The sequence below is a fragment of the Colossoma macropomum genome, unplaced genomic scaffold (genome assembly GCF_904425465.1).
Source record: "Colossoma macropomum unplaced genomic scaffold, Colossoma_macropomum, whole genome shotgun sequence".
Taxonomy (NCBI): Eukaryota; Metazoa; Chordata; class Actinopteri; order Characiformes; family Serrasalmidae; genus Colossoma; species Colossoma macropomum.
The window spans coordinates 4,056,334-4,078,353 of NW_023494800.1; the positions used below are offsets into that span (position 1 = coordinate 4,056,334).

The following is a 22,020-nucleotide window of genomic DNA, read 5'->3' on the forward strand; positions in this document are numbered from 1 at the left end:
ATGCTTAGGTTTGTTCCCTGTAGAAGATGCGCAAACTTTTGCATACGACCATATATATGTACATTAATTAATAAATAATTTGTAGCAGTTACTGAATAATGCACAGTATCTGACTAATTCACAGCAGTTACCAAATAAGTCATAATAGTTACTGAATAATTCATAGTAGATACTAAATAATTCAAAGTAGATAAGTTACTACATAATTTATAGTAATACATACTAAATAATTCTTAGTAGATACTGATTAGATTCATTGAGTAGATTCATTGCAATTATTGAATAATTTATAGTAGATACTGCATAATTCATAGATATTGAATAATTCATAGTTACTGAATACTTCATAGTAGGTACGGAATAATTAATTGTAATTATTGAATATTTCATAGGAGATACTGAATAATTCAACATAGTCTAAACTGAACAATTCATCCAGAGTTTAATGAATCGTTCACATATATGAAAGCAGACATTCAGGACTCCACTGAGACCACACAAAATACCATGTAAAAAGTGTATATACTTCCCACTCACTCACATCACTCACCACAAAGCAGAAAAATAGCAATTCATCATCTTAAAAATACCCCTGTGGTTTGACAGAGTTCATAATAAAATACCTCAGAAACAGAAATATAGACATATGTTACACACTATATTTTACACAGTCTGGCACTGAACTGAAATACAAAAGTGCAGGAGAAATAAGTAAAAGGATCCGTTCTTAGAGAGAGTCGGGGCAGTGTTAGCTTTGAGTCACTCAGTCCTGGCAGTGATTGAGCAACCATAGCGGAAAAAGGAAACTCAGTGTTAAAGTAAGCCAAAGGTTTAATGTCTGTACCTCTCTTTAATCCTTTTCTGGAGGCAGTTCAGTGCTGGTTGTATCCTAAAGTTATTTGGAAATAATCACACTTTTAAGGTCGCCATCTCAGATGCATTTGACATTTATTTTCGTTTCGTTGCTTTTTTGGTCATATGTGCCATAAACAGCAACCAAAACAGTTCCTGTGAATGTGTGTATGTAGATGTGTAGATGTGTGCGTAGGTGGATACGTGTAACTGCATTGATTCAGCGCTGTAACAAGAAATGCAATGAAATAACAGTGAAATGACATTACTCCGAATGGTAATCCCAGAAATGGCCAGGCTAATTAGATACCAAGGCTTATTACTCAGTAACTACGGGGACTTCAGTGCAAACTGACCGAGCTACTTTTAAGTTATAAAAGAGTGTAATAAAACTGCTGCTGGTTCCTGGCCATTTAAAGGGTTAAACTGCAACCAGGGCAAAAAAGTACATTTAACTGAACATGCACTACAAAAAAATGAACTGGATTTACTTAAAGGTTTACATCATTTTCACACTGCAGCAATACGGAATGTAATGTTCATGTGGAAATGATGCACACATTTTAATCAGGTCACTTCGGTGCACTACTGTTTCTCAGTCTATGCGTCTCCATTCAAAGTTCAGGTCTCTGCTATCTCTGAAGCTGCAGGGTTTTTGTGACAGTGTCCTCCAGATTGCTGTGCTGTCCCGGCCGGGCTGTGATCAGCACCCGGCAGGCGCTTCTGTCCTTTAGGAACTTAATGAGAGACTCGTCCATCTCTCTGTTCCCTTCTTTATAGCTGTCCAGGATGAGGAGGCTGTCCATGTTCCCCAGAAGGATTTCTTTGACGTCAGCTGTCTCCAGTCCCGCTTCACTTGGAATCTTTGACTTTACAACTTGGAAAAAATCGCCTTCTGCTCCCTCAAAGTCCACTAAAATCACCAGCCAGGTCTTGCTGATGTTGAAGGGGTCAGAAGAGGATCCGTCAGCCCACGAAAAGGCCAGCTTTTTGGCTAAAGATGATTTACCGCTCCCTTCTTCTCCTTCCAGAAGTATAGCTTTCCTACTGCCTGGAACGATGGACTGGAGATCGCACTGGCTTTCCCTGGAGAGGATAAAACAGTTTAAGATGATCAGCTACGAGGAACTGCATGTGCTGAGATTGTCTTCTCTGTAAATTAACACAGAATTGTATTGTGAAGCCTATTTGCTTTATTTGTTTGCATATAGGTTACTTATGACCAGTACTGTGCACAGACGTATGAGGGGTGGAGGTTCAAGGGAATAAAAGGTCAACATGACATGAATTAAACGCAAATTAATCCACAGCATATTACACGAATGTGGCTATGTGTACGCAAACACTGCTGTGCAATGGATTGTTATTATATGACTGGCAGAAAATACAAAGTGCAAACTAGCAAGCTTTGTGAAATGTGTTAGTAAAGTTGATTTGGCAGTAGCAGCCTAAAATTTGAGTAGCTACTGGAGTTAATACTATGGCTGCTGCTGGAACTAAACCTCGTATCTCCATTTTTGACGCTTTTTTAGTTTTTTGCATAATTTGAAAATGGCTGTTGCCCTTTACATTGTGTGTACATTTCACAATGAATGGACCAAAAGAAATGGCCCAAAACCTCTTGGAAAGAAGTCTGGTTCCATTGACTTGCATTAAAAGTGAAGTAAGTAAGTAAGTTGGAGATACAAGGTTTTGTTCTGACAGCAGTGATGTATATATATATATATTTCTATTGTACAGCACTGCACGGTTCCAAATCTGTGTTCATGCATTTTGATGTCATTTTTATTGACCCAAATCAGATCAAATCATATCAGGTTTGGAGCTTGTTTGTTTACAACAGATTACAACAGATTGCCATAGCAGCCATTTTTAAAAACCGCATTCATTTTTCCTGTTAATTAAGCCTGTTTACAGTTCTGGTGTGACACTGACTACTGAATGACACATGACTTCAAAAGCTACTTTAGTGCTGTCAGTGTTCTTAGGAAAAACGTACTCAGCCAGAATGGACCAACATTGAATTTACTGAAGTAGAAAAACAAGTGCGTTAATCATGTGGCTTTGCCTCAGGAGTGTGTGTCTGATTTCAGACAAAGATATCAGTCTGCACGTGGGCTTTGACTCAGCCATTGCCAAGCCCTCTGTTTCTCCTTTCTGAGCGATGTTTTAGTATATTTGCTTAGGTGCTGTTGGATTGTGGTCATGTAGCATGATCAATTTTATGCTTCAGCAAAAAAACAGGACGTGACATGTTATATTGCTCCAGATCACACTTTTCCAGACCTTTCTGTAGCCAGATGACTTTTTTTAAGCAAACCTCATTTTACCAGTTCCCTTTCATGACATTGACTGGATAGCTGTTCAGCTGGTCATTCAAATGCTTGTTATAGTATGGCTGAATTTCCATGTGAGCTGGATTAGATCAGAACTTGGTTGACTATCAGTGAATCGAGCTTTTAAAGGAATTTTAAAGAATTCCAGGCTAATTTCTCAACCTACTTTCTATTAGAATTGACACTAATTTTGACACATTCCACTATATATACAGAAAAGAACAGAAAACAATTCACTCTTAGTAAACCTAAAGTACCAGCCAGTGGGCAGTCGCTGAACTTGCTCGGTCACCTGCCAGAAATCCTTAGGGAAAGTCAAAGAAACCGGTTGTTCTAGTGAGAGAAATTTGGATAATTCATAAAAACAGCTTTGGGAAAACATTCTCATGTTTGTCTCAGCCTCAAAAGCTCCTCCCACATGCACACAAACCATCTGATATATATTTTACGCTAAAATGGCCACAACTATCAGGATTTTGATGGCTGCATTCCCATTGGCTATCTGCACTTCTGCACACAAAACAAAAATGCTCAATGCTTATTTGAAGCATTGATGAGATATCGCCATGTATTGTTGGTAGACATCACTTTATTTCCCGCGCGTATGTTTTTGTTGCACCTTTCTGAAAATCACCTTCGCCTTTACGTCATATAGTCACTTATTTCAATCATTTCATAAAATTCGGCAACTGCCCAATGGCTTCTCTTATAAGTCAACAGGCCTTCTGTTCTGTTAAGTACAGCGAAATGCCTTAAAATGACTGTCTGTGGTAAACGATCGCATGCGACAGACGTGGCAGATTGAGATAAGATTGAGAAATGCTTGAATATTTATTTTATTAATCTACCATATAATGGAAGAAATGAGTTTCTCGCTCGTCTGTGCTTGTTTTATCACTGCGTAGGTGTTAAAAGCCTCCTGAGGGCCTTTCTGATGCCATACATTTAAAAAATATCTGTTCAGAACAGGCATTTTCAGGTCTTGCTGCAGCACCAAGCCACTTCCACCTACTGACAGCACCGAAATGAGCATCCTGTGTACCTATTCAACAGGCGTGTTTTCATTTTCAACACAGAAACCCCCCACCTCCCCCCTTTGCCCTGCAGAGATGAAAGGGTCGTACCCGCAGAGCAGGCTGTGCTGGAGTGCGCATCCAGCCATTGTGCTGAGCTCGGCGTATCTCTGTTTCAACACCTCCCTCAGATTCTCCGCTTTCCCCTCGCACACTGGAAAAACACAGGGTTGAAAAAAGATCGACACAAAATGTCAAATGTTTTGAGCAGCTAAGCAACTGAAACAAGCCACGGCAAGCAGCATGACACATTTCTAGCTGACATCCACATGCCGAGCGAATGTTTTTTTTTCCCACGTCTGCTTTGTGATTTTTAAATTGTTACTTATTTATTTATAACAGAGGCGACTGGCAGTTTTTAATCTGTCCAAAAATTATCCGTGGGCTAATTTTCACCAGCTATGGACACAGCTGTTTCTTTAAGGCCACATTTGAGTAAATGAGATGAATGCAATTAGTCACGATTAACTATTAGTAAAGAAAATGGTTCTATATAGAACCACGAACACTCAAAGAGTCCTTTGCATGATTAAATGGTTCTTCAGATTGATGGAGAATATGTTGTAGGTGGTTCTAAATAGAACAAGGGTTCTTCTATTGTTACAGGCTTCCCATCATAACAATAGCAGAACCTTTTTGGTGCTACATAGAGCCCTTTTCCATAAGGTTCTATATAGAATCATCTATAGCATTCTTCAATCTACAATCTGAAGAACTCTTTCACGATGCAAAGAACCCTTTAATCATGGAAAGGGCAGAGGTGTAAAATTCAGGTCCAGAAAGTAAAAATCCTTCCCAGGATTTTGTTCTACCGGCCTGGCTTCTCTAGTTAGATCAAACCACCAGCAGAGCTGTCCAGGCAGTTGGAACAAAATCCTGGGAAGGATTTTTACTTTCTGGACCTGAATTTTACACCTCTGGAAAAGGGGTCTATATAGAACCATTTTCTTTACTAAAGAACCCTCAAAGAACCATTTTTATTGAGAGTGTACACAAAATAATGCAATCATAATGCTTTTAAAGTTAAACTGACTTTTAAGTGATGTTTAACATAGTGAAGTTAATAGCTAGTGATGATAAATCACATTATTTTGTGTAGTCATAATAATAATAATAATAATAATAATAATAATCTTTATTCATATAGCACTTTTCATACATTAAGAATGCAGCTCAAAGTGCTTCACAATACAATTAATCGTGATTAATCGCATTTGTCTTTTTTGCTCACATTTGACCCAAAAGAAAGATCTGTTTTATTTAAAATTCAATTGGTTGTAGCTAAATGAGTGGACAAAACAAACTTTATCAAAATGTATTTATTACAACGTTATTTTCATGAACCTGAACATGAAAATCATGTAATTTCTACAGAGTGATTAACTTGTTAATTTTGACCACTTAATAGTAGGCTAATGTTTTATAAGGCTAAATACACTTTTTTTCAGCAGGAGTAACACCAGAACATCAGAAACAGTCCAATAATTGTTTACCTTCTGATGAAAAAGCAAATGCGTCAGCTCTGAAAAATGGAGTCTTTGGTAGTAAAGCTGGGGGACAGAAAGGAAAACACACATTAGATTAATAATACCTGCTAATGAAGTTAACAGTGATTCCTCATGGTTGGACATTGAACTCTTTGGTCTGTAAGGAACTTTTCCTGAGTACAGACCACATCTTCAACAGCTCAAGGCAGGGTGGCGGTTACAATCTGGAGGGGCATTTTACTGTGAATTGATGTCCAAATCCATATTGACCTCTAAAGAACATGAACAATATAATTGCTTTCCGCCTGATGCCTCATTAGCCAGGTTTCCATCCAGTTGCTGAACTAAATTCAAGCAAATAACTGGAATGTTGCAAATCAGACTGCGTTCCTCTCAGTTCTGTACCAGAGAATACATCACTCTACTCCACTTCTACGAAATATGAGGCCAATTTGCGGAGAAGCCTTTAAAGATTAGCAGCTCCCTGTTGCTGTTTTGCTTCATTTTGTGGCTGTATTTTACATCACAGGTCAAAACAAACTGGCATAATAAACTGGTTCAGCTGGTTCTGTCTACAATCTAAACTCACTGTTTCTTCCCGGAGAGGATAAGGCATGTTTTAATGTCTACATCAGTCCACTGCTGCCTTATGTCCTGTCTCCTGTAGCGAAGGCTGGGCATGTCATCACCCTTACAACTTTATAGTATTGATACTGATGTTATTTAATCTGTAAATGCCTTTCCATTCATCCCATTTCTTTTTTTTTTAGATCCAATTCACGCGAACGTACAAACTACTATGCAAATGTTGGAGATTCTATTTGAAATGTGCCATTTCCTTCCATTTATTCACATTATCGTAATATGCATACAAATATGTGGATGGAAACACAGCTATTGTTTTCAGCCTACTGCAAACAGTTGCTGGGGGAATTTCTCTCTAAATGGTTGGACCACCTGTTTTTCCAGATTTCATGGCTAGCACTGGCTCTTTGTTTTGTCCTTATCAACCAAACCACTTTTTTTAGAGAACATAATTATTTCTCGTTTCAAGTGGACATGACACAATGGAGTGAAGTTCACGCACAATGGGTTGGTGGTCCTGCAACTGTTTGTGTTTTCCCTAGACTTAATGCAACTCCTGAAGGACTTGGGTTGCTCAGTCCTGGTCCTGGAGGTCTACCAGCCTGGATAGTTCAGATTCAACACACCTGGCTCTATTATTCAGATGCCCCTGAAGCCCTTCATCACCTGGATCAGGTGCGATGGACTGTAGGACCAGGATTGGGCACCTCTGACTATGACCTATGCCCCACCCACAAATGCATGGGTTGTCAGTTGCTACATAATGTTAGGTTTATAATGCCAAGCTACTGAGCTGGACTGTGTGGTTGTAGCTAATCAAAGCTGTGCAGATTGGATACAACAATGAATCTGCACCATGCTAACATTAGCTCAACAACAGAAACAGCCTGTCCTAACAGTGTGGCCTTACACATGATAAATTATGATAAATCTTCATACAGTCATACTTACAGTCAGTCGATGTGACAGTCAGATTAGGTTCTGATGATTTGCATATGGTTGATATGGAGTCTCTGTTTTTTTGCCCTATGAAGAGATAACAGCTTTCTCAGTTTCAGAAGTGTTTCACATCATATTAGTTTAGAGGTATTGAAATAGGAAAATATAATAATGGAAAATGGAAATCAAAACCTTTTGCTTCTCAAATAATTTTCAGATGCATGATTCATCATAAATATAAAAACAAGTACATTTTAAAAACATTATAAAAATATAGATACGTACATAAACACAGTAAAAGTCAAAGGCACCTACGCATATTAGTTTAAACTATTGGTCTTGGTAATAAGGGTGTTTAAAAACACATAACAAAACACATAAATCACGCTTAAAATTAAGGTTCTTCAAGGGTTCTCTAGTAAAAAAATGGTTCTATTTAGAACCATGAAACTCAAAGGTTCTTTGCATGGTGAAAGTGTTCTTCAACTTGATGGAAAATGTGCTGTAGATGGTTCTCTACAGAGCCTTTTTGAAAATGGTTCTATGTAACACCAAAAAGGTTCTTCTATTATCTAGTGACGATGCCAAGCTTGTAATAATAAAAGAACACTTTTTGGTGCTTTTTTACACTTTTAAAAAAGCTTCTTTAAGGTTTTTTAGTAAAGAAAATGGTTCTATATAGAACCATGAACACTCAAAGAACCATGTGCATGACCAAAGGGTTCTTTCCATCGTGATGGCGTCCTTGAGATTGTAGATTGCAGAGTGCCGTAGATGGTTCCATATAGAACATTTTCGAAAATGGTTCTATATAGCATCAAAATAAGGTAAGATGTGAGAGCTATAAAAATAGAAGAACTCTTTTGGTGCTATATAGAACCCTTGTCAAAAAGGTTCTACATAGAACCATCTACAATACCTTCTCCATCAATCTGAAGAACCATTTCATGATGAAAAGAACCCTTTAATCATGCAAAGGGTTCTTTGAGTGTTCATGGTTCTATATAAAACCATTTTCTTCACTAATAGTTAATCGTGACTAAGCAAATGGCCTTAAAGAAACATTCTCATTTTTAAGGGTGTACAGTAAAATAAACATTTTTTAAAGTAGTATAGCTACTATGAAGAACAAAGTTTGGTTCTTAGGTAGTTTGTGAGCTGCTATGAGGAGATAAACACTGAATATGATATACATTGAAGGGAATCAGTTTTAAATTCTACTTCATATGAATCTATTTAGAAGCTGTGGTAAGACAATTTCATACATTTTAAAGGTGCTTTACAGGGTTAACATTAGAATGTTCTTGACCTTAATATGCATCACTGTAATAAAGAATTTATTCTGAGTCTTTTTGGACTTTTTCTGTGGGTTGATTCATCATGACATGAATCATGATGGGTTAAATCATAAAAAGAAAACAAATTTTAGGCTGAAGTTTTCTCAGTGTAAACTGTCTGTGAAGCAGCTCATCCGTCATGTGACTTTAGCGAAAAGGGATTTATATCCTGTATCGGTCTGGCGTACCTAGAGTGGTCTTCATGATATCATCCATGAGGTCACCCTGAACGCTATAAGTCCCTGTGGGCGATATTACTGGAAGGCCTGAGGGTGAAAGGAAGCTTATTCAAGACAGGAAACCCTTTTCATGCCCCAGTGGCATTAAGGACAGCGTCCTGCTTCACAGCCCTGACACACGGCCTTAACCTTCGTGTGTTTTTTTGCCCCGTCTCATGGGAATCCCCACTGGCCATCTACTACCTGGTTTCTATTTTCACTGCTGAAAAAAAATCAGTCGTACGCGGGGGTTGCTATGATCACATGATGTCACGTTTAGGACTGTGTGATGCCATAAAGACTAAGGGTAACACCGAAATTCTATTTATAGAGGCTCATGTCATCTTCTCCTGACAGAAATTTCAAAACAGAGAAATGGAAGCGCCGAGATCTGCGCTGAAGGGGAAAAACTGCTTCTCCTAACATGACACAGCCAGAACAGGGGTGTTTTATCACTTCGATCAACTTCACATGGATCTGAAGGAAAGATCAGTGACTAACAGACTGTGTGAATGAGTGTACCTGAGAGTTTAACACCCCATTTAGTAAACACGACATAACTGTGACTCAGTATAGGAGTGAATTTGGGTGGGTGAGTGCATACGTGTGACTTTATATCATACTGCGCTAAAGAGCACCCCCCCATTCATTTCCTTTCCCACCAAAGCAGCCATTAAGTACAAATTTATCATTTTTCATCATCAAGAATAAAAGAGGGTTTAATTACTGCTGGGATTTCACAAGATTTAGCGCGTGCTTTCCACAGAAAAATGCTGTATTCACCATTTTATCGTGAAATCAACTCATCTTAACAATTTCTCTAATTACACAGCAAGTTACTGTTAACGTTGAGCTGTATCGCACAACATTATGGGATATGAGAGTTACAATATTTTAATAATAACCACATCTGATGTGTTTTTATTCTGATGATTTAAGTGGTGTTGTTTTTTTTCTTAATGCTGGAACACTGAGGTGTTGACAAAACTCTGTAGTGTTTATGGGTAGCCATGAGTTTTTGGTCGGGTTTATGTAAATAATAAGCAAATTTAGACACTTCAGACATTCTGTACTGAAAAAAATGGACTTTGATATTGTTTTTAAAAGGAACATAGTTATAAAAAGTTGGTTATTCATATATAAATTCACAGTAATTCACTGAGTTGCACTACTTTTGCAGTCATCATGTAACAGTGCAGGGGATTCTAGCTTATTACTCATATTTACTATTAATTCATTTAAGTAAAATATTGTGAAAGTAATGCAACTAGTAGCCTTTAATTTACTGTAATTTTACAGTGAGATTTTATACAGTGATTTGATAGAAGCCTCACCAACTAAATATTATATCCTATTTTTGTCAGTATTTACTGTGTCCACTCTTTCCCTTTATTACATCTTCCATTCTTTTCAGGAGCCTCACTTTCAGTTCCTCAAAGAATCTGCAGACACACCTCCAAAGTTCAGTCTTAGAAGCTGGTTGATAATTTTCTGAAGTAATCAAACACATTCCATGGTGTTGAGGTCTGGACTCTGGGGTGGTCAGTCCATCGTTCAGCTTCTTTGTTTGATGTGTCCGTCTCCTTTTCTCAGTGAGGTTCTTCTTGAACAGCTACACATCCTTTCAGACCCACAGCGCTGAGCCGTCTTCTCACAGTGGAAGGATGGACAGAAACACCTGTGGATGTTTTCAGATCTGAAGCAGCTTGATTTTCTCCTCTCTCTCAAAGATGAAAGCTTTAAGTGCTGCTTATCTGATGGGGGCAGTTTTGGTGTCGACCAGCTCTTCCAGGTGGTTGTTAGGAGCCCCATTTTCTCTGTAGCTTTTCATCATTTCTTAGTCTCTGGTTTTGGCATTTGATCTTATATCTAGTTGTTGAGGCTTCTGTTTAATTTTCTGTTAAATATATATGTTTCTTATGTATGTCTTTTTCCCTGAATTTATTACATGCTTTAATATATACATACATTGTACAGTAAATCTATATTCTGTATAGTTCAATAGCCTTAGAAACTAAACTGCATAGGAAACATTTTGTCTATGTAATCTTTCAAATATAATTTCTGTTCCTTATAATATTTATTTTTCAAATAAAATGATACATTTACTTCAAACTATCCATTGTCCTTGATGAAATTATTGTTTAGCTTCCTATCATTCTCCTAAACTATATGTTATATATTGTATATTATATTGTATATTACTAACTGTATGTAGGTGTTATACTGTATGTTTATGTGTATCGTGCTACTACAGAGTTGAATTACGTCTTAATGCACCAGAAACAACACTTCAAGAAAAACTGGAATAATTAAAATGACATTTATATAAAAAGTATAGAGTTTGTGTGTTAGTGTTTCTGTTGAATTTCCGAAACTCCACAGAGCAAAATTTTACTTTTTGAAGCCGAGTATTATTTGTAGTTTTCATTCAATACCCTGTTTATCTAATCAATCCTTCATTAACTTATTTATTACTTTTATGAACCCACAGTTTAGCATCATTAAAACTACATATATTACATGTTTATAATAGTTAGTGAACCATTTTTGGAAAAACTGACTAATATACCTTTATTACACCTATTTTGTATATAAACATATTTTCTCATATTCAATCATAATCATAAATCACATTTGAAGGGTTAAAATCAATAGTAATAGAGTCCAATGGGTTAAATTAGATCAGGTGAGCTGCTGTTGGGAGTGCAGTGAGAAGTCAGGAACCTAAGCTTAAAAGAAATCAACTACTCTTTCTGAAAACGAGGACTTTCTCATTGCTTTTTCTGTTTTTTTTGTACTTATTCTGATGTAATATATTGTTGTACTGGCAAAAACACATTGTTCACTGAGATCAATGGTGGTCTCCACGTGTTAGCTCCCATGTGTCAAACACAAGGCCTGACACAATCCTATCAGGGCCACAAAAGTGTTTTAATTTTTTATTAATATTAGCCCGTTTAACAATGCGCTGCACTACCGTCCCCAGCATGCACTGGAACGTTATGTGCTCCGACTCTCCTACCTCAACAACAATCTATGGAACAGTGGTTACACCTGAATTCTACTCAATTCTATGCAATTCCACACCAGTCATGTCACCAAATGCATTTCAGCAGCAGTTCAACCAATTTAAAAACCTAACGTCAGCTCAGCAGCTCAGAATCTGAGCCCAAGTCTTAATAAACTTGCTTTAAATTTTAAATATTTCAAATGTCCATGTAATATTTTGAGGTCTACTACAAAGGCCTGTATTTTACTCTTGAGTTTTTTTTGCATATTTTGAATTAACAAGTTATTATTACTAACAAGAGCAGAACATTAATTAAAAATTAAATAAAATCTTTTTTTTCTGGCCCACATATTTCTTGAGATTTTTTAATGTGGCTCATTTACCGGTTGAGTTTGATCCCCCTGCATTAGGTGAAGCCCCCTGGGCTGTGATTAAGAAAACATCCAACACCACTGACAGTTTATCAAACCTACTGAGATGAGTAAGTGTTGACAGCTGTGGCCAAAGAAATACAGCCTGAATTAATGAATGACTGATGATTGGATGAATGGATCGCAGACTGTGTTCTAGGCCCAGCAGGGAATGAAAGTGGCTGAAGGATATAGAGAACAGAGAGACGAACCTTTCTTCCTCCTGTGTACGATCACAGAGGTGGTGACGAAGCCCACGCACATCACAGCAATCACACCGATGGCTGCATAACCATGAGACCACTTACTCTTCCCAGGAATTTCACCTGCAGAACAGAAACAGCACCGTTACAATCCACTACTCATGATGACTAATGCTGCGAGATGGAAAATACATTTTATGCCCACTGTACATGCCACAGCGCTGGCTGAAACCACAGACCCTAATGTGGTCATATCGACAGCTGTTCAGAGGAACAGAGTAAAGAGAACGGAGTCTGTTATCAGTGGTTGATGCCGAACTGATCTTAGATAACCTCTTTAAGTGGGAACTTCTCCTGCAGCTGGTAAAAATGGACGCTGTTTGGGAGAATTTCTCTGTAAACGGTTTCCACTTTAGGGAAGTTGTGGCTGTGGTATAAATGTTAAAAATACAATATTATTACAGGTTTTTTCTCAGCTTCTTAACTATAGAATTCACCTAATGTAAAACAAAAAAACCACTTGTCAAAATGCAGAAAGTCAAGATGGTTAAAAGGTCACAAAACAGAAAATGCATAAAATCTTTCTGACACACATGATCTTTAAAAGGCCCATATCTTAATATCATTATCATTAGTTTGCTCTTTATTTTTTCCCATGAGGTCCACTTATTATGTATGTTTTATTTTTGCATGATTATATATTGTAGCCATGTTATATATATTATATATTATTGTCCAAAGAAAAGCTACTATCTCCACAATATTAACTTTACAGGAGAGGGTAAAACACTCTTACCTTTTAATATAAGTTAATGTTTATTCCAAGTGATTCTAGGGGATTTTTATTGGTCCATTCATCATGAAATGGACAGAGTTGATTTGTATATATATATATATATATATATATATATATATATATATATATATATGAGTGATATATGTGAATGAGCTCTTTTGAGGTTGGCTTCCTTGTGTTGTGGCTCAGTCTAGACTGAAAGACTCCTTATAACTTCAGTGTGAGTGGGCGGGGCCAAACTGCTGTAGGCTGAATACGTGGATGAATGGAACTGTACTGATTTTTGTGACATTACAAAAATAATGAACTGAAAACAGTGAACTGAAGCTTAGTTGACATAAATTGAACTGAATGAACTGAAGAGTAAATCACATGCTTTTAAACTTTAACACGCTTTACATACTATATCAGACTCTTTTATTTCAACAAAAGTGGAAAAACCTTTTTATACAGATCAAACCAGAATGTTTGTCAAATACATGTTGGGTGGATAACTCTACAAACAGGCTGTTTTAAGTAGTAATTACAAACAAAACCAGGCTGAACCAAAATATTGGCAATAACTGTTAAATCTTGTTGCCTTTAAAGCTGTAATTCCAAATGTAACCAATGGATTATGTTTAGGTTTTCCTGTTTTCCAGCTCCCAATAGCAGGTGAATGTTAGCTTGGCACTAACATAACATTTCCCACAGACATTGGCAAGTTCGCTAATATCAACAACAATTAAGAACTTCTGGTCTGTCAAACATATTTGGTGATAGTATTTAGTCATAAGATCACTGAAAATGTTATGTTTTTCCAATACTTTGGTTTAATAATCTGAAAAATCTTGTTATATCTATGCAGCGCTACCAGCATGATCCACCGAGGGGTATGTTCTTTCTTAGCTATCGCTCCTAAACTCTGGAATAGTATGTCAGAGAACATTATTGTATTATGAGTGTATTATAATTACTGATAGCAGTAATAGCAATAGCTGCAGTAGTAGGTTAGAATAGCTCTTTGTATAAATGACTAGAGGTTTGAATAAATGACTAGTTTGTTGTCACACAGTAGCTCAGTAAGCGATAAATATTACCAGCAATAAAGTGTATGTTGGTGAGTCAGTTGAATTTGAATTTGAATGGACAATATCACCTAGTCCAGGGGTCAGCAACATGCGGATCCTGATATGTTTAATCTGCAACGAGGAACTAAAAAGTCTAAAAAGTCACAAAGCTGAAGTCAGCTTCCTGTTTGAATTTTCCCGTCCCACCTTAAATGGTGCAGCAGTTACATTCTGGCGCTTCAGGCACCATTTAAAGTAGAATGGGAAAGCTGGCCAATGAGAAGCGACTTCAGCCTCGTAAAAATGTGAACGTTGAGAGACATTTTACAAGAAACTATTCTACTTTTGTGGAAAAGTTTCCTGCCGGAGATGTGAGAAAAGCAGCTATAGCTGATATTAACAGCCAAAACGGTAAAATGTTACTTCAATAAAATGAACATAAAATGTTGTGGTTTTCGAGGTGGATTGATTATTGTTAAAATGCTCTTCTTAACATTTAGGTTGCCGACCCCTAACCTAGTCTAATGGCCATATAGTCCTAAATCCAAAGTACTTTATCCTGGAAAGCTCTGTAATAAAATGTCTTGGCTCCAGCCTTCAAAGCCACAGTGCTTTGTTTCCTTTTTTATTTTAAATGTCATAAATGTGTAATATTGCTTTCTTGTGGTTAGCTTCACTCTGTGAGGCAAAACCCGATGTTCCAGCTGTATTCTTGGACAGATATTATCACGTCACAGTGTGTGGGACTGCAGCTTTCTATGAGCTACCATGTTTTCTATCACTGTATAAAAGACGCACAAGGCTTACTTTATTGCTGGATATACTGTAATTCTCTTTATTTGGAGCACAGTTCAGATCAACAAGTGGTTATTATTGTTCTGTTCAATCAGAGTGATGATAAAGCACGACTGATGTGTAACTTCTATCCCTATCAAGCTTTTTTCGTGATCTAAAAGTAAACCAAATGAAATTCTGCCAAATTTTCACTTTTGTTAGATCACAATCATAATGAAATAAACTCAACAACAGCTTTGAGAAATTATGTGATTAAAAGGGAAGAACAGATTAAACGGCAGAAATAGCCAAGTTTTTGTGTCTTACTTTATCCCTTAAATGTCCAGGGCCCACTGGCAGGCCCTAAAGTTTTATTACATATTATAACCTAAGAATAGCTCAGCCAGTTTACATTGAAGTCCCTGTGGTTACTGAATAATAAGCCTAAGTATGTAATAAACCTGAGATTTGAAGGGGTTAAAAACAACCCACTGACTCAGATCAGCATAGATCACTGCATCAGCATATCCACGTAGGCCAGAGTGGTAAAGAAAACACCCCAGCAGAAATATTCCAGCCTTAATATGAAAAAATCCGCCTCTTACCACAAAACACATTCAGGTATGTTCTGTGTTGGTGTTTGAGAGACATAGTGTGGGAAATCCCTTCTGCTCTAATCAAGGAAAAACTCAATAGAGCACTGACGCTGGCCAAACAAGTATGTTAATACACGTGTTTGTGCGTTTATGTATGCAGATAAACAAAAAAAAAAAAAGCATGCAGAAGGAGAGTAATTGCAAAAAGCACCTGTCTTTAGTCCAGCACGTTTCATGTCTGACGCATGCATGTGCATGTATGTTTAGGTGGAGCCCCCAGGCGTGTGATTCAGAGATCACTGAAAACCGCACACCTAATGAACACGAGCAGCTCCGGCATGTAGGCACTTTTGAAACCTGACCACAAAAACCTTGTGGGAAATTCATGTTAATTAAGGAAAAACTGAGTTTATTTCTGGAACTATCCGCAGGGACTGACCACAGTGTAAGCTGTGGTTTCGCCAGCAAGTTCAGCAAGTCCATAAACACAAATGAGCCACATTCAGTGTTCAGTCTCTCCTAAAATGTGCACTTCCATGGGGAATCCTCAGGGTCTTTTAGGCCTAATGATTTCCAGGAACTAAAATATTAAACGGCTGTAATGTTAATTCACTTTTTACTGAGTAATCATGCTTGTTGTAGTTAAACAAAAGAGTTAAATTGTTTGAACAGAAAACTGTTTAATCAGGTTCTTTTCTCTGTGGTATGTAGGTAGATACAGCCAAACGCAGCCAAAGCACTCCCATTGGGTAGGAGCTGAACAGAAGACCTTACATGTGGCAACCAATAACCTTTTGATTTACAATGGTTAACCAATATTGTAAGAAAATACAGGGTGATTCAAAAAGATTCATCCAACAATGCAGTAAACTGGTTTAAATGAGCATAAAGTTTATTATGTAATTTTACAAGTGCTCAATATGAACCTCCTCCAGCTGTACAGACAACGTCAACGCCATAGTCAAATTCATCCCATACTCGATTGAGCGTGTCGGGTGTCGCCGCACTCACGGCTCTTTCAGTGGGATTTCGGGGATCGTCCAGTGTTGTGACACATGAACAGAATCCTCACCGTAACCCCACAAAAAAAAAGGAGGTTCACTGCCACACTGACATTCACAAACTCTATGACCCTCTCTTTCAATTGGATTGTGATTGGTTCCTAGGCGCCACACGGTTGAAAAATATGGCGCTTTGAAATCGGATGAATCTTTTAGAATCATTGCTCTATGCCTTCTTGCCTTCTAGGAAGTTCTAGATACATCATTCACTGCGAATACGAGCCCCAGTTTCAGTTAGAAATGGAAAGCAGTAGCGTCAGTTTAACATTTAAGTTTTTTTGTTGTTGTTCCTTGAGTTTTGTCTGAAAATGGCTAAACTTCCAAACAGCTTTCTACGAAATATGGCACATACTTTCAAAAACATATCTTATTTGTATTGAAACATTGGAAAAGTTTCGACTATGTTGGAATGACTACTCAAGTTAGGTATTTGCAAACTTTTGACAGGCAGGGTAAATAGCAACTTAATGCTAATTCATCTACCAGAACATGCCTAACTGTTCTCAAACCAGCCAACAAGATCATCGGACCCACCTGGAATGTCAAAAGTGGCTGACTGGACTTTCCCGTCCAGCAGGATGGAGCATGTGTAGTTGTCCATGATGCTCTCTTTGACAGTCACTCGACTGATGACCTTATAGGTGCCCTCGCTGGTCTTTTCGCTGCTACTGTTTGACCTTTCCATCAGGTCCTGTAGCCTGCCGTCGCTCCAGACCATGCGAGCCAGAGGGAAGCCTTGGGACTCGCAGGAAAGCTCCACCTCCTCATTGCCCAATCTTCTGATGCCTTTTTTAACAGCAGTGTACGGAGCTGAGGAAACACAGTTCGTTCATGTTAGTGTTTTGGAACTGCACTGTTAGAAATAAAGGATCTGTTCAGGTACATTTTTCGTTCATCAAGGTACAAACAATGTAAATGTGTTCTCAAATGTACAACAGTGGTTTTAAGGTCTGACTGTGAACCTTAAATAAGCTTTTCCATGTAAAAAGTTCGTATTTATACCTTTTCATAAACTATTGTTTCAAAACAGAACAGTAAAATAAAAGCCTGGAGACGAGACGGGGTGTGTGGAGTCAGTACAGCTTAGAACATATCATTTCAGTGGATTATGGTTCAGTTATGTTCCCTGACTAAAGGCACTGAGATGGACCCTTGAGGGGACCACCCCAGTGACAAGAGGGGTACTGCCCCAGTGACAGTTTAGCACCTTTATTTCTGAGAGTGTAGAAGGAAAAATGGTCATTGAATCACAAATGTCTCCACACTATAATTTATTGTGTTTCCTTCTTTGGCAAACCCCAAAAAGGGAACTTGGTGCCCCACGTCTTTGAGAACAACAAACCTTTTTGGCTGAAAATTTTAGGTATTTTTTGTCAACGATTTTGGGAATGATCAACAATTGCCATACTTGGAGTGGAGAAGACTGGTTATGGCCAGTGCAGTACTGGCTCTGGGTTTACTAACAGAAAGCATGTCTTACATTCTGCTTTTTCTGGTTGTGATGCTGTCATTTCTGATTTTACCATTCCGGTTTCTAACTTCTAGTTAGTGTAAGAGAGAATTGCCTTTTAAATCATCAGAAAACAAAAGTTTACTGATTCTTGATTCTAGGCCATACTGGCAGATGTGTCTAGTTAAAGAGAGTAAAGTAAACAAACAAATAAAACCCTTATGTAATCTTTAGACAGCTCTTCTAATGTGTGAGTTCAGCTACTTTAAGACGTTTGCATGATCTCCATAGAAAAGCATTGACCAATAGAATTGCTTTGGAGTAGCTGCATATGATCACTAGTTCACCATATCCAACGCCAGGTGTGGGCTACAGGGGTATAAACCCCCCAGCATTGGGCTGTGGAGCAGTGGAACTGGGAGCTGTGTACTCTGGAGTGATGGAGCTCCATCCAATACCTTTGACTGACCATCCAACATCAGTACCTGACTTAACTAATACTCAATCAAATCCTCACAGCAATGTTTCAATATCTAGTGTAAAGCCTTCCCAGAAGAGTAGAGGCTGTTACTGCAGCAAAGGGGGACAAACTCACTTTTAATACCCTTCATTTCAGAGGAAACGCTGGATATCAGTGCACTCTTGCTCTGAGTGAACTGGACTGACCTCGGACAGTTAGGGTGGTTTTCTTGTAGTCGGCCTCCTCCAGTCTGACGATGCACTGATATGTGCCAGAGTCATTGATCTGGAGCTGGGAAAGCTCCAGCACCGCCCGATATTTATCCAGCTCGTCCTTCAGCAGGCGTGCTCGCTTTTGAAAGCTTTTGCCAGTGAAGTTGTGGTTCTCGAGGCCTTTCTCCAGCCGATAGACATCTACAACCGGCGAAAGATCAATGCGCTGCCAGATGACGGATAGCTGAGCGACATTTTTTACCGGTGAGAATCGACATGCAATCCTGATGTTTTTGTGCAGCTCTCCATCGTACGAGTTCTGCTCAGGCTCCACAGTGAAGAGGGCTGAGAGGAAGAAAGAAAAAGAGGGAGGAAACAGGTGAGCAGTGGTGTAATCCATTCCTAGGTAGGTAGAGACCACTCCTGCCATTCCTGCTTCTATGTGTCCAGCAGCAGTTTGTCAATATTTTGACTTAGTTCTCAAAGTAATGACTTCTCAATATTTTAGCTTATCATGTACTATGTCAAAATAATAACATTTTCTTGAAGTTTCAACTATTTTAAAATAATGACCCCAAATTTCCACTTACTATGTCTAAATATTAACTCGTTTTCTGAAAATACTAACCACGACTCATGTTCTCAAAATTTTGAGTTATTATGTCAAAATATTACCTTTTTTTCTGGAAATACTGACCTACAATGTTGAAATAATGAATCATTATCTCTAACTGACTATGTCAAAATATTAACTTGTTTTCTGGGAATACTGACCTACTATGTTGAAATTATGAGTTGTTTTCTCATAATTGTGACTTACTATGTAAAATAGTAACTTGTTTTCTGTTTTTCTGGGGATATTGATTTACTATGTTGTATGTATACTATGTATAGTGACTTTTTATAAAATATTGATTTACTATATTGAAATAATGCCTTGTTTTCTCAAAAAATTGACTTACTATGTTGAAATAATGGGTTCAAGAAAGTAAGCAGGAAACAGAGAAGGAGAAAAAATGAGATTTTTTTCTCATCCACCTGGTCGGAATGGGACTACCATAGGGATTTTATGGTCTCCACATGGTAGCAGTAAAATGAACAGGCTCCATATGACAATTAGCTTAAATAAAAGACAAAATAAAAATCCAACTTGCTTGTTTTCTCATCAAGTTAACACTCTCATGTAAGCTATTCATTGGAATACATTATTATCACAGTTAAAAGCATGTACAACTGTGCAGGTAGCTAAATAAGGGGCCCAGTAAAGAAGTTAGGGGGTCTTTACTGGTTCCAGTGCGATTGACAGCTGGTAGTTATACCAGTGCAGGTGAGCAAAGGAGAGACAGGTGAGGCTCTATTGATGACCTCTGACCAAAACAAAGCTCCTTTGTGTAGTCAAATCAGTGATACGTTGTACTTGATTCAAACATGAATGTGTTCATGCATTTCCACCTTAATGAAAAGCAAAGCAACACTTTTGTCAAAGCTAGCAAACTGGAAGACAGTCATTGTTTAACACCAGCAATCAAGCTGATGCAACTGAACTGAGTAAATTCATTGCAATACCTTTTCACTGACTAGTGACTCATATGGGGAAGTACTGACATTACTGGATTGACCTCTGGGCTGCAACTGCTGTATATCCATACATGTGTAATTGTAAATGCTGCACGTAATTTGCATATTCTTAATTTCAGTGATCTTTTACCCCTGATTTAGGATAAGTGTGCTTGTTTATTTGCTTATTTGTTTGTTTTTTTCTTTTTTTATTGTCATCTGAACTCATTATTTCACTTTGAGCACCTTTTATCTTTAGGCATAGAACAAAGCCCCATTTATGTATGGATTGTCTTGTAAATGAAAAAGGGAGAACACAAAGACAGAGAAAGAGAGAAAGAGAGAGGGAGAGAGAGTAAATGGATGGCTTGTTTTACTGATAATTTCTTAATGTAACTTACCCTGAAGAGAAGGCCACATGATGGCCAGTAGAAAGGTGAATGTTGCTCCCTTCATTGGCTCCTGTAATAAATCAAAAAAGAAAAGAAAAGAGCATCAGGAGCCGCTTGGTACATACAGTATCAAGGATCACGTGTCAAATCTGACCAGTTTTGCTGGGCATTTGCATGTTTCGTTTGTTTTTGGTGTCTTTCTTGAGCTTAGTCATCCTCATTAAGGTCTGCTGACTGTCTTCTGATCACTACTGAGCACAACAGCGATCCAGTGGCAAGAAAAACATCTCACTTCCTCATTTTCTTCACATATCTGCTGCATCACTGCTGGCTATGTGACAATTACAAGGCAAAAAAAGGCAGAGGCCAGTGTGACCAGCAACGTTTGTGTATGTGAAGAGAAATATAGCTGTGGTTAGTTCATCACTGAGCTGCATATCTATCTGGAATGGAGTGCTGACAGTTAATGAGTCAAGCCTTAGTGTCTGAAATGTCTACAGCTTAAGCCCTTAAAATCTCAGGCTTATCATGTCTTAAGGCTTATTATACAGTAACCACATAATAAACAATGCAAACTGAGTTATTCTTAAGTTATAGGAGGGACGAGTAGAGGTCTGGACCTGCTGGGTTTTACTGGTTACTTTGTCCAACACCAGGGCTGTTCCTTGTTTCTTGAGTGGTCTAAGCAGCCACAAACGGCCCCCCAGTTTACAAGGGGCCCCACAAGCATGTACTTATATATGCTGGGGTCCAAAAGTCTGAGACTAAACCAAAAATTTGGCTTGGTTTTTATTTAAGCAAAGGTCTGTTGACATTCAAAATAAGTTAAAACATCCTCTTTTTCTTTTGGTCTGCATTTCGTTTCACATTTAACAATCGAGGAGAAAAATAGTACAGGTAATATAAAATGTGCCATAACTTTCACACAGGCCACATGTTAGGTTTTATTTTTCCTTCAATATGTCAAATTTAGCAAATAAACAGTAATCGTTTATTTAATTATGCAGAAGTGTGTCTCTGTAGAGGACGTGTTCACTTATTTACACTTATTAAACATAGAGAACATGTCACATGACCAGGGGTGCCTAAACTTTTGCATATGATGGTATGTTGCTGATGACTTTGCTTTTAAAAAATCAAGAAAGCAGAAAGGAGGCACATATCACTAAATCACACCTTGTAATTAAAATTCATATCACATTTTGTTTACCATAATAATA

The 22,020-nt window shown here is 37.9% G+C and overlaps 1 protein-coding gene across 6 annotated transcripts in view; it reads right to left on the reverse strand.

Moving 5' to 3' along the window:
* Positions 1-419: 419 nt before the first annotated feature.
* The window catches only part of si:ch211-241b2.5 (programmed cell death 1 ligand 1), a 50,000-nt gene continuing 28,399 nt past the window's right edge, over positions 420-22,020 (reverse strand). For 4 of the 6 annotated variants that reach the window (XM_036587577.1, XM_036587575.1, XM_036587574.1 and 1 more), the window contains 8 exons: positions 20,810-20,870; positions 18,846-19,196; positions 17,264-17,539; positions 12,463-12,576; positions 7,285-7,359; positions 5,755-5,811; positions 4,313-4,415; positions 422-1,938 (listed from right to left, as the gene is read on the reverse strand). In XM_036587577.1, coding sequence (XP_036443470.1) covers positions 1,485-1,938; positions 4,313-4,415; positions 5,755-5,811; positions 7,285-7,359; positions 12,463-12,576; positions 17,264-17,539; positions 18,846-19,196; positions 20,810-20,870 — 1,491 coding nt within the window. In that variant the 3' untranslated portion in view covers positions 422-1,484. Of the gene's footprint in view, positions 1,939-4,312; positions 4,416-5,754; positions 5,812-7,284; positions 7,360-12,462; positions 12,577-17,263; positions 17,540-18,845; positions 19,197-20,809; positions 20,871-22,020 lie in introns of all 6 variants that reach the window. The other 2 variants (XM_036587573.1, XM_036587579.1) reach the window with 2 other exon arrangements.